At 36.6% G+C, this 14,081-nt stretch overlaps 1 protein-coding gene across 2 annotated transcripts in view; it reads right to left on the bottom strand.

Moving 5' to 3' along the window:
- ZNHIT6 (zinc finger HIT-type containing 6) overlaps window positions 1-14,081 on the bottom strand; it is a 75,242-nt gene that overhangs the window by 20,661 nt on the left and 40,500 nt on the right. For both annotated transcript variants that reach the window (XM_027873932.1, XM_027873933.1), the window contains exon 11: window positions 3,520-3,644. In XM_027873932.1, the coding sequence (XP_027729733.1) occupies window positions 3,520-3,644 (125 nt within the window). The remainder of the gene's footprint in view (window positions 1-3,519; window positions 3,645-14,081) is intronic.

The raw sequence follows: 14,081 nt of genomic DNA, 5'->3' as shown, positions 1-14,081 counted from the left end.
AGCAAAGTGTGAAAACTGCTGAATTCCAGCCCAGAACCACATTTCATCCCCCTGTCCCCACCACCGTAGCTAGAGCCAAAGTGAAGAGAGACACCTTGTACTTTAAATTCAAGACCAACAATTTAACATTTTGTCTTAGGAGAGGGGGAGGAATTCCAAAGCCTTTCCAAAGAAAATGCTGTCTTTGGTTCTCCCAAATTCCTAAATCTAGGCCATTAGCTAGACCACCCTGGCAAAAATCCCACAATTCAAGAGCTACAAAGAAGAAGCTTCTAACTGCTCATACAATGGTGTGTGTATATATCTATATCTATCTATCTATATATCTATCTAGCTACCTATCTATCTATCTATACACACACACACACACACACACACATATATATATGTACATAGATATATGTAGGAAGAGCACACAATTATTTCTGGGGCTTTTATACAGCACTGACAAATTGAGAATCAAACCTAAATTTTTGTCTCCCTCCACTATAAATAACCTTATGTACTAAAAGCACAGCACCCATAGTTCATCAAGCCTTACACACCCATCAGAAAATGGCAACCTTGGACCTGAAAGATTTCAAGTATTCATCAAGCTGCCCTTTATTTGTGCTTTTTACAGGAAACCCTACTTTCATTTGCATTCCTAAACAAGGTGAAAAAAGAAGCTGTGTTCGATGTGTTTATTTACACAGACATGTTTGCACTGGCCAGTGCTATACAGCTTTCAGTGAAACCAACATTTAGACAGAACAGTGTGAAGCATATTAATAAAAGAAATGAAATTATTACATAACATTAAAAATAAAACTTGTCATTCAAAGCTTAAGTTGTGATTTATTCTGAGCATATAGAATAATAGTCACAGAAATATGACCGTATAAAATAAGAGCGACTATAGCATTTAGGGATCTGCAATTTATAACTAAGGAATCTCAAGAGTTTGTTCCAAGTTATGACACTGCCAAATTCTGGTCAATTTAAGGACACATCTTTCTCTACTAACTTAATAGAGAAAAGATGTGTCACAAACAGGAGGGAAAAGATAACTTAATTCAAATCTTGTTATAAGAAAAATCTTGTTAGAATTAAGATCTTCAAGCCCCAGGTTGCTTACATGTTTTGTTTATGTAAGAATTAGCTGGGTATTTGGGGTAAACTAATTAAGTCTTCTATGGTTTGTTAAAATGGTTTGCCTTATAACTGTGATTCATATCTGTAGTGGTATCTTGTGAGCCTGGATAAAGTAAATGAAGTAAATGAGAAGCAAAAAAGTCGTTATTGAACTGTGCACAGACTGCTGAATCTTCCTTTTAAAAGGATTCCAAGCTTAATTTAATGCACAGGCTGGGAATACGGACAGTTTGTTAGAGAAGTTAAACATTTATTTACACTTTTATGTGACCAAAAAAGGCAGGATGATCAATCGATAATACCTCCTGCCCTCCCCCATACAACATCAAGAGGTGTAGAGGAAGGTCCCCGGGGCAAGGACCCCCTCACAGGAAGCCATGGACAAAGTCATGGAAGATCAGGAATGGATGGGATGTACTACACTGCTGACAGTAACACCTGCGTAAGAGAGGAAGGAGAGGGGAAGAAGCTTTTAATAAGCATCTCCTATGTGCCACACACTGTGCTATGGACTTTACAAACAGTAACTCATCTGATCCTAACAACCACCCTGAGAGGTAGACACACAGATCCACTCAAGTATCAAAAATGAAATAAAAGCAGAGATATAATGTACTTTTAGAATGCTAGCTCTAAAAGTGCATTCAATTGAGCAAAAGTGGAGCTGCAAAGGCAGCAGAAACAAGGAATAAAAAAATCAGCAGGTTTAGTTAGGAGAGAACAGGACGAGTGAGAAGGAACAGAGGACCTACTGCCTAATTATAAAGGTAGACATCAAGCCAAATCATTTAAATAAACTCATCAAAAGCACTACCTACACACTGATACAAAGACGAGCACAAGAGCGGTTAAGAGCACGTGGAACAGAGCATGTGGAATGTGTACCTAGAGAGATGCAACAGAACCCAAAGGAACGCCAAGAGAGGGACAATGTGGCTCGTGGTGGGGGGTGGGAGGGTAAGAGAGGCCAACGAAGGAGGGAGCACCTCAGCTGTGTTGTCAGAAGCTTGAGATTCTAGGAGTGAAGCTGAAAAGGTGGTGGGCGCACCCCCTATGCAGCCCCTGGGGAAAGGCATGGAAGGAGAGGTGACATAATCATGTTGAGAAAATTTCTAACCTGACTCTCTCAAAAGATGTTTCAGGAGTAACTAATAAGAATAATTTTTTTTCATTATTATACGCGTGTGATAGGGAACAAAGATTACCAGCACCAGCATTAACACTGTATGCACTGAAAATGTAGATTACATCACTAACTATGTAAGCTCAGGTTATGCTAACCAAGTAACGACAAGACCGCTTTAGTGGACAGCTTCTTACATTTGAGAGCATAGTATTTATTAATTTAAAAAAAATCTTATTAGCCTTCTAAATCACCATAAGGCAAAGCATGTTTCTTTACAGTAAGAATCTTGTTTTTATTCATTTGCTTTGTACTTTAAACAGTGCTTTTTAGCTCCTAAAACAGCAAGTAACATGCATTTATGCAAATGAATGCTGGCCCCCCTCTGAGTACAATAATGAAGAGACTTACATATATTATTGTAAAAATACTATGACCTTTAATTTAAGTAAGGTCATTTTCAGCTCTAAATCCCATTCTTCTGTAACTTATCCAATTCTTAACTTATCAATTATTTTCTAAGTGAAAAGGCTACTTCTGTATTTAAAAATCAAAATCAAGTCAGGATGGTTACAACCCTGCACTATATAATGTCCCTGATCCGTCTATGCTGCTATGTCAGCAAAATCATAATCACAATCACAATATGGTTCGTCACTTGGTAAAAGCAGTGGAATTTTCTGCAGCCATAATCTATGGTCACTTTCTCATCTGGTAAATGACAAGCTAGAAAGAGAATCATGTACAGACACTCACTGGACTGAAGAGGGCCACTAATTTTCAGCAGGAATGTACACATCACCAAACCCTCCCTTACCCTTGTAAATGTTTGGTCTTGCGGCTTGACAGAACTAGAAAAAAAAAATCTTTACAATATTAGGTAAGACAAGAAACTTCTGTTAGTGACTATGATCCCTCTCTATCAAAACTTAGTAATAAGTTAGTCAATATTAAATAAAGTAAATAAAAGTGGGAAAATATGTACAGCAAAGAGATGAAAGAGCCTATTTTATTTAGTCCTACATTGTTCTATACAACATCAGGAAAGGAAATAAAAGGCTGAAAGGATTTAAAACTATATACTTAACAGAATATTCACTAAAGCTGACTTTTTTTTCCTGGCAATAGATACTGACAATTAAAGGGTAAATTAACAAAAATACTCTTTCCTATCATTTAGTAAGGGTGTATTCTTAATTATTGTTTATTTAGTGGAATTACATAAGTACAGCATTAACACTTAAACATTAATTTCTACTTACCTTGGCCAAGGATTATCATGTCATTCTTAGATCCTTTCAATACCACATGTAAAGTTGGATACTCAATCACCACTTTGTCTTTCAAATTGTCTATGAGACTTTTACAAGGATCCAGTTCATAATACCTTTAAAAAATTATTAAAATTTAGATTAGAAAATAAGTACTCAGGAATGAAAAAACAAACAGCAGCATTCTGGGATGAAGACATGTGAAAATAGTAGATTTTTATAAACTTTTCAGATTTTATGTTTGATTTTTTTTCTCGAAAAAAGGAGAGTAAATATAACAAAGATCATATGGTGAGAAAGAAGTAAACTCAGATTTCGCCTCATCTACGGTTACTTTCACTGATACCCTCTTTATTCTGCACTTCAGGTTATCTCCTATGAAGAGACTCTGAACTTAAAGAAGACTGAACTGGTGCCAATCCTGACCACTTTACCACTGAGGCAAAATGGAAGTAAGCACTTTCCTTCCATACCTTGCTTGAAGACCTTGCTCTTTCAATGACTATTCCATCACTCAATCAACAAGTATTATTCATTGCCTACTATGGATCAGGCACTGAATGTTAGGTGCTAGAGATACAAGTACAAAGAATAAAACAATCCTTATTCACCATGAGCTTATATTCTAAGTGGGAGATAAATACATATACCTACAGAACATAAAGTTAATCACATATATACAAAGGCTAAAGCTAGTTAGAGAAAATGGTGTTCCCCCCCCCCCAAAACAAAACAAAATGGAGTTGGCCTTATGAAATTTTAATGTATTAAAATTAGGTGGAATTTTCCATTTACTAAATGTTTCTACTTCTGTCTAATGACAATTCATACATTAATGATGAAGAAAACTGCAGTTGTTTCACCATTAACATGTGATTAAACAGTAAATTATGGAACTTTTTCAACAAAGAAAACATATCAAGGACACACAGGAGCTGCATGTAATGGGACTTGAAGATAACTAAAAGGAATGCAATGGCAATTTATCTTCCTCTTCTAGATTAAAGCATCATGAAAATATCTGGTTTCATGTTCCCCTCAAACAAAAATAATTATGGCCTGCTCTCAGAAAAATATTTTAGTAAAAGAAAAAATCATACCCAAGTTTTAGTACATTCACTATACTTAAGTACAGCTTACTTAAGTAATGTTTTAACTTGGTCATTAAAACAGATATTTGCAGTTTCAGTTGTGTGTTTAGAAGCTAAAATTTAGCTTCAACAAGCTCTGTAACCACAGCTGCTTTTTTGCCAATGTCTTAGAAATATTAATTTAAAAAAAAATGTAACATGCCACCATAAAGCTAAAAGCAATTCAAGTGCTATGTCAAGATTTCTACTGACTCATGATTTAGATGAGACACTTTTATGGTGCCCAGCAAGGCACTTAATGGCCTAAAGCATTTGTACTTTAGCAATAATTTCACCTGTCTGAATCACAGGAGAAGACCTGAGTCCTGAAATCTGTTAGTTGTAGACCTTCAATCTGAATGGCTCAACAAGTATAAGAAAAATCACTCTCATTTCAGAATTCAGATGTTGACATATAGCTCCCTTTGTCCTGCAAAGTTATCTCTGCTATTTCCTCTTTCCAGTCTAATAAATATTTTAATGCCTTACACTTATTAGCTGGCTTGACTGAAGGCAATATATTTCAGCCCAACAAATGAATAAAATAGAAAAAAAAAATTAGTCATCTAATCAAACCCATTCCCTGAAATGAAGTCCTACTCGATCTGGCAAGTGGTCATCCAGTCTCTGCTGCAAGACTTTCAGTGATGGGAAACCCATAACCTCTGGAGGCAGCTCTTTCTACTTGTGCACAGCTCTCATTATGAGGAAATACTTCCCTATAGCAGGCCTAAATTTGTCTCTTCGAAGTTTCCACCTGTTCCCTGGTTCTGTTCTCTGGGGCTGACAGGACAACCCTTCAAAGGATGGCAGATACTATGTAAATCAAAGAGGCTTAAGAACTCCAGAGCTGTGTTCCTAGTTTCTTATGGAATGCCAAGCTTCCTTCAAAACTTAGCTCAAATGCCATTTCCTAGAAAAAAACCTATCCAAATCCCTTTGCCCAAGCCCCACCCCTACTTTGTTAGTGCACTGGAAATCTCTTTCTACGAGCTTTGTATATATATTATATTTATTATTAGCATATGTTAGTCCTCTGATGATGAAGTTCCTTTAAGACAGGGACTGTTTTGTCATTGTATTCCCGCACCTAATACAGGCCCTGGCACACAGTAAGTACTTAACAAATGCATGTTAAGTGGAATTTGGTCAAGTTATTTAACTGTGTCACTGCTAATAATTTGCAAAATTAAATTGTTCCCTCTTCACGTCCACCACCCATCCAAATTCTTACAATGACTGTAAAAGCTCATAGATCACTTTACCTTTATCTCACTCTTGTACTGTCCTGCTATATGCTAGCCACTTCAATATGCTAGGCTAAATCTAAACATTCTACGTTTAAGTCCATAGAATAAGGTAACTCTGCGGTTAGACTATGGTCTCTAAAGATGGTTTCCCCTTCCACTAAATAAATTTATGTGCAAAATGTCAGAGCAGTAAGATATTCATCTATTAAATACAGTACTTAAAATTTCGTTCTGTGTAGTCATGTTTCTCAACATAGAATTCTGGGCAAAATGACTACCATTTAGAAGGGCAAAACTGAGTTTCTAATCTTTTCTCCTATTACCTTTAATGAGATCAATAAAAATGTACTAAACGTCAGAAATGTTAGAAAAATATGCCTCCTACAATATTGAGCTGAATAAAGTTCCTAAATCAAATGCAAATGAAGTGCTTAAAATTTGAAACAATTTTACTGTTCTTCAAAATAAGGTGAACTTGTATCAAGCATTAAGTTATGTAAACAACGAAAAAGACTGGAAAGAAAATAAGTGGAGTGGAAAAGTTCAACTTTAAAGCCAAGCTGTTACACAGCAATGTGAGGCACTTTAAAAAGAAAATTTAGCTTAAAAGTAGAATAAAGTCCTTCAAGTTTACTATTAATCCAAACAATATAAAATACAACTAAATGCAGATGAAATAGGTTCAATTCATCCCCCCCCACTAATAACTGGTGCTTTAAAAATTTTGTCCCAATATTTCTATGGGACAATCTCTGGAACTCACAATGTCCCAGTACTATTAGAAACAGACTTTGTCTTTGAGTTGAATCAAATGCTCTCTTAACCTATCTCTTGTACTCCATTAATTTAAAAAAAAAACACTGATTTCTATCATTATTTTTGGATATTTTTTAGTTCATGTAACTACCATTATCCATGCTGAAAAAAAAGATACACCTAGAGCAAGTCTTATCTTCATAACTTCTTGGTGAAACAAACTTTCTTTATGTGAAAAAGAGCTTTTCTACTATCATAGCTCTTAATATGAATTTTCCAAGTGTGGAGGAGTCTGAAGCTTGCTTAATGTGATAAGAGTTCAATAGTTTTACAAAAGGTGTGTGTGTATATATATGTATATATATATATATATAAAGTCCTCATCTTGCAATGTGGAAAAGCCATCAGAGATATAATAGCGAAATGGTTCTTGTAAGAATGTGATTTGGTGAATACTGAAATGTTGAGGCCATGTCACCATGAATTCTTTCAAAAATGTTTACTAGAGGTCTGTGGCACATTGGCACATTCTGTTTTTCATCTTTACTCATTCCCAAGCCTGTTCCTTACTGGTTGCCTCTTTAATATTTAATAAGTTTGTAGTTAAATAAAAGTGAGTGCTACCCCCGCCCCCAACCCCCTTCAAGGTGCAAATTATAACCCAGCACAGCACTCACTACTTTTGTTCAGATGCTCCTATAAAACCTCCACAGGTCTACTTACTGGGGACCTTCCTCCAGATTTGACATTACATAAATACCGATATAGCACACCAATCTTGCTACCTGATTAGGACGTCTGATTTTCTAATCATAACGCCCCCCCCCCCCATGATTATTTCCTTTATATTGCTGCTTGTGCACAGTGATCTGCTTAGAATATACTGAAGGCTATTTGGAATTATCACACACCTCTCTCCTGCCCTTTGGGTGACTCACAAGAACTCTCAATCTTTGGATATTGTGGTATTGCATGATTTCCAGTCACACAAAATCCCTGGTGTTCTGAAGATGGACTTTTATTTCAGGAAGAAGGTGGGGATCATTGAAAGCACTTATCAGTTTCCAAATGAATCAAATCCACCAAGCTCGATTTCTTCTCTACATTTCTCGGAGCAGCCCACGGATGACTGGAAACATCTTTCCAAGACAGAGGTCCTGATGGATCAACTGCATGTGTCATTCGCCTAGCTGAACATAACCTCATCTGGACAACCAGCATTCTTAACCTACTTGTTTTTTTTCCTGTGTTGATAGTACAGTCCCAATCTTTTGAATGATTATAGATCTTATTTAGGAGGCTGTGCAACGTTTTAGGGAAAGATGCAAACAATACAATGTCCATTTGCATTGGAGCAACTCGTCATGTCTAATAGGGTTTTTTAAAAAACTCTTTTTTGTGTCATGGACCCCATTTTTTTCTTCTGTTGTTTGTTTTGTGTAGGTGAGGCAATTGGGATTAAGACTTACCCAGGGTCATACAACTAGTAAGTGTCAAATGTCTGAGGCTGCATTTGAACTCACCTCCTCCTGACTCCAGTGCTTGTGCTCCATCCACCGCTGCCCTGTGATTTTATTTTTTTGGCATAGACCTCATTTGGCAACAGTCTGTAAGCTTATCGACCTCTTCTCAGAATGTTTTTATTGAAATACTTTTTTAAAAGTTCACAGGTTAAGAACTACTAATCCGTAGGGAACCCCTCTTTCAGGTGTATTCTTTACTAGACAAATTGTCTTGTATAGTGAATACAAACACAATTGGAGAGGCTGTCTCCCTTTTTTATACCTTACTTGGCTTTGATAGGGCAGCTAGGCGGCACAGTGGAAAGAGCACTAGGCCTGGAATCAGGAAGACTCATCTTCCTCAGTTCAAATCTGGCCTCAGACGCTTGCTAGCTGGGTGACCCTGGGCAAGTTGCTTAACCCTGTTTGCCTCAGTTTCTTCATCTGTAAAATGAGCTGGAGGAAATGGCAAACCACTTCAGTACCTTTGCCAAAAAAACCCCAAATGGGATCATGAAGAGTATGACATGATGGAAAACCACTAAACTACAACTGACTGTAATAATTACAGGATCAAACAGTTTTTTGTTGTTACATACTTTAAAGAATCTTGGATAATTTGATATAAACTTGTGGGATACCTTGTTAGAAGAGTAGTTTTAAGGTGATAGGTTTTATGTTGAAAAAATGACTTCATATAATCAACAAACAGTAAATAGTACGAGTCTTATTTTTTCTATACCCTTCATCAGACTGTGACTGACATGTTCTGCTGTAGAATAGCATTTTCTAAAGGCATGACTATAGGTAGTATACACACTCACCCCTCAATGAGTGTGTATATTATATAGAGATGGGAAAGAAGAACTAAGCGTGTAGAGCATGAGTTATTTCAATTGTCTTTTTAAGCAGTTAGGATATCTATCACCTTCTCAATTATTTATTATTTTTCCTTTCAGATATCTGGGAATTAGTCCTTTGATACCTTTGAACCTGTGTTGCTTCCTGCATGGACCAATTTTGCGAATACTGATCTAGTTCATCTTGTCCCCATTTTCATGAGTGTCATTTCTATATTCTCCGATGGTACGCTGGGGATAGTCCAATGGTGATATCTCCATTTTCACTGATGGAGAATTGTTGCAAAAAGCTACAAACTTTTTCAGTTTTGGTCTGTTTCTTAGATTCCTTCCAGGTTCATTTTTAATTGTTCTTGGAATGAATAGATTTAATTGAATCTCAACAAAGTTTCTGTATACTTTTATTTCCTTTCACTGCTACTTATACGTGAAGCTATAATCATCATAATATGCCAACCATGCTTCTCTGTAAGACTTTAGGGGAGGTTTTCTGATATAAAGCAGTATTGGCCTTACCTATCGTTCCTTTCTACTTTGGGTTATTATAGATGAATGAGAATTATGTACTCCACTTAATTCACTGAGTGAACATCATCACATAGATGGAATATTAGAGAATGATTTCACCTGGCCTTTTTATTATTAATTTTATCATTTCTCTGCTATAACATTTCTATTCTCAGGTCCCCAGTACCAGCGCCCCTCAAACAGTAACATACCCCGTGCGTATCTATTAGCATCTTTTTCTTTTTGGATCTGTGATTTCATCTGAAGGGAGCTCCCAGTGAAAAACTTCTGGCAACGTAAATCAACACCTTTCCTACCACTTAAGAGTCTTAAAGAGCTTGCCCAGGATCGCACAGCAAGATGTGTGAGAGATGAGACCTGAACTCAGGCCTTTCTATTTCCAAGGCTTTTTTCTACCCACTAAGCTAGGCTGTCTATATGTGGTTATTGGTAGGAAATATCATACAAATCTAAATAGCTAAAACATCAGCCAACAAAGGTTGCATGCACAAGGCTGACCACGTCTCTGCATACCTCTCCTTGATAATAAACTCCTTGAGTTGGAATTTAAAACCATTCTCAGGCTGATTACCCATTATCCCCCTCTGAATACTTTTTATTCTAATATAACTGGCTTCCTCCCTTTTCCCTACACAATACATTTGAACTCCCGATTCTGCCTTGGCCAAGGCTATACCCCTAATCTGAAGGCTCAGATTCCTGGAATCTTGAATTCTTTCAAAGATTCAAGGGGAGGTTTTCCTGATGCTCCTTATCACCAGGCTTCTCTCTTTAAGATTATTCCACCCATATTTATCCCTTCACCAAGTAGAAACATAGGTCCTTAATAAAGAAGACTTGAGGGAAGGAGGCAGCATGCAGCACCTTCAGGCTGCTGTATGAAAATGTAGGGTGAGACATTCCCATTTTTAGGAAGCATCAGAATAGGTTTTAAGAGGTAGTATGAGAATTGCTGTAGTTTCATGTCTTGGCTTCTCTTGTTTGTCAATTGTTCTAATTTATTATTGATTTTGAATTTATTTGGATCAGTTGATGGTATGACTACACACAACTGGTTTAGAGATAACAAATTGGTAGCTAGTTGTTTTCTACCAAGTAACAGTCAAATATATATATATTTTTTGCATTATTATTTGGTGCTCACCATGGCCAATACCTCTCATCTCTCTTTTTTTTACCCAGAGGTATTCATCTTATTTTTGACGTCTTAGAAATGCCTTTTATTAACTATATCTCAGTTATTTCTCCACCCATTCCCCCAGCATCCTCCCTCATATCAAAGACACAATTAGGCAAAAATATCTGATACACTGACCACATTTGACAATGTGTATGGTATTCCCCAGGCTCTCAGTTGTGAACAGGGAGGTGTTTCATTCTTTTTTCTCCAGGTAGTGAATGCTTTTTCAGTTATTCAAAGGTCAGCATCATTTAATGATCTCTTCATTTAAATTGTTGTAAACATCATATAAAATGTCTTTGGTTTTGCTTATTTCACTTTGCACTAATTCTCTCAATTTGTCCATTTCTTTGAACATCTTACTTTCCTTGCTTCTTATTGAATTGTAATATTCTATCACATGCACAGACCATAGTTTTTCAACCATTCTCTTATACTTTGTTTCTAGTTCTTTGCTACCACAGAGAGTTGGTTAACTGTGGCCTGCTTGGGAGCACAGGCCCATTAGTGGAATCACAAATTGTAACCCAAATGTTGGATTACAAAATACAGTTTAGTCATTTTTTCTTGCTTAATTCTAAATATGCAGAATGATTAGACCAATCCATAGCTCCTCCAACTGTGCTTTCATGTGCTTGTCTTTCCAGAGAGTCCCCCAACACCAACTGCTCCCACTTGGGGGGCATCTGCCAATTTGTAGGATGGGACATGAAAGCTACCAACTGTTTTACTCTGTATTTCTCTTGTGATTAGTTATTTGGAACATGATTTCCATTCATTTACACTATGTGATTCTTTTAACTCTCTTTACACGTTATCTCTTGGCCTTTGGACACTGATTTATAACTGAAGAATGGTGCGTAGTTCTTTTATGTTCATATTAGCACCCACATATCTGAAAGAAAAGCTTTATGATGGTGAGAATTCATAAGAATATTTTTTCCTAGACTTCATTATCTCATCTTTTCTCTGTCTTCAGTATCATGTAAACCTTTCTAAATTTTATGTAATGATGGTGAGAATTCATAAGAATATTTTTTCCTAGACTTCATTATCTCATCTTTTCTCTGTCTTCAGTATCATGTAAACCTTTCTAAATTTTATGTAATCAAAACTGTTTTATATTTAGCAATTTCCTCTATTCTTTAGTTAAGAACCTTTCCCCCAGCCAGAGCCAAATGACCTTTCTTGTTGTCTTTTAATTTTTTTAAAATGATCTAACCTTCCAGACTCACGTCACATACACATTTTAAGGTTATTCTCCTATTTTCTCACTGAAAATGTTTATGACATACAAATGAGACATGGTAAATAGTGTCGAAGCCTCTTTTCTTTCTCAATTCTGAGCCATATTTTCTAAAATTTTCTAACATGTTGAATTCTAAGTGGCTCTACTATACTCTTCTATGCCCACCTTCGCTTTAAAGTCCTAATAAAGTATACGTTCATTGAATCTGTTGGGTCTTACTAAATTCTTTATACAATTTCTCTACCTCCTTATCCTTGGCAACAGATGTTGGTGCATAAGCTGCAATTAACTTCATGGTGGTCTTTTTGCAAATGCTGAAATATGAGAAGATGAAGTGTCTGAGAAATGATGTTTATTTTTGCCTCTAAAAGCAGAAAAACAACTCTGCCAACTCCTTTTATTTGCTTTTCCCAGGAGAACCTGAGAGATGTTCCTCCAGATAATACTGATTTTATCTTGTCTTCTGGTTTAACATAGAATATGAATATTCAAATGAGGGTTCAGTTCATCCAGTAGCATGTCAACTGGTAAGTGGTATGTCACCAGCAAGGATCTCATATCTAAGGTACTGATTAACAAGTTAACATTTACAGTTGGTTTTAAAAATTGCTTAACTCCTAACACCCTCTGCCCTCTTTTCTCCGACTTGACCACCATCACTACAAAGCTGAAGGGACACTTTTACTCTACTGTGTGTGTGTGTGTGTGTGTGTGTGTGTGTGTGTGTGTGTGTGTGTGTGTGTGTGTGTGTGTGTGTGTGTGTGTGAGTGACATCTTCTTGGGGATCCTTCAGTAGAAGACAGATGATGTCTTCCTGTTTTTCTTTATAATGAGGATTCTTTTCATGTGTGTGCTAGATTAGATGGCCACTGAGGTGCCTTCTCACCCTCAAATTCTGTGAATCCATAATGATCTTCCTTCGCCTGCTGAGAAAGCCCACACTCCCCATGCTGGTACTTGACGTTCTCCACAACCTAGCTACCTCCCCATGTTCTTCAATGTACCTGGGCTGTTTTCCTTGCTGTCTCGCTCATACCATGCTTATTCCCACCTCTGATTGCTTGATTAGAATAAAATACGTGGTGTGGATTATAAGTACTTTGACAAAGTTCTGAGTGGGACTAGTGAGCTCCACAAATGTAGGAACTCTATTATGTCCCCTCATGTGCAGCATGTGCACATAGTAAAAATTAATAAATGACAAAAAATTTAATGGTGGTTGAACTGAATTGTGGGAAGACTCCCAGAGAGGGTGGCACCAGAACTACACCCTTAAGACTTGACTTGTTCTAGTCAAGAACAATGGGCCATTTCTAGGGGCCAGGCCTGGGAGGAACATAGGTCAAAAAGCAGAAATAAAAACACCTCAAGTAATAACCAATTTTTTACAACTTATTAGCTCAAATGCTTGGAGAGAATGAAGTTTGTTTTCAATTCTTATCTTACAGCGCACACTCTTCATTAATAATCAAAGTACGTTTATAGGTTAATTTGTATGGGAATGATAAGCTCTTAATTTCTCAAATTTGCCATACTTATCATGATACTTTTAGCTCTACCTTGACTTCCCAGTTTTCCAATATAAAATTATTTCAGGTTTACAACTGATACTTCAATAGTTTTGTCTGTTTACAGCTGTGCCTACCAGCTGAGCTACAGATCCTGTCTAGAGCTAAGCTGATAGTGTTTACCATAGAACCATTTTCAAGAACAATGTTTTTACATATCAAGCCTATTCCACATGGGAGGAATGCACTCTCAGGGATGACTGAAAAAACAAAAAACAAAAAACTAAACAACTGTTTAACCTAACGTACTGTGTATTCTTTTTATGTGAATGGGTGCTGGTTGGTTCAAACCTTGTTAATTTCAAAACACATACTTTCTTGTAAAAACTCTTCATCCATATCAACTACAAAACGCCGTAGTTACCTATTAGGCAACTTACTCTTAATTATCAAACATTTCTTTTTAGACCATGTCAATCCCAGAAATCTCACTCACAAACAGAAACTGAACCAATCAATGTCAGACAAGTTTAAGTCTCTGAGAGTGGACAAAGTATGGTCACTTAATTATTTCGAAGTCCATAATATCC

Source organism: Vombatus ursinus, unplaced genomic scaffold (genome assembly GCF_900497805.2).
Source record: "Vombatus ursinus unplaced genomic scaffold, bare-nosed wombat genome assembly UNPS02014803.1, whole genome shotgun sequence".
Classification (NCBI taxonomy): domain Eukaryota; kingdom Metazoa; phylum Chordata; class Mammalia; order Diprotodontia; family Vombatidae; genus Vombatus; species Vombatus ursinus.
The sequence above is the reverse complement of the archived record's forward strand: the minus strand, read 5'-3'. Positions and strand labels throughout refer to the sequence as shown.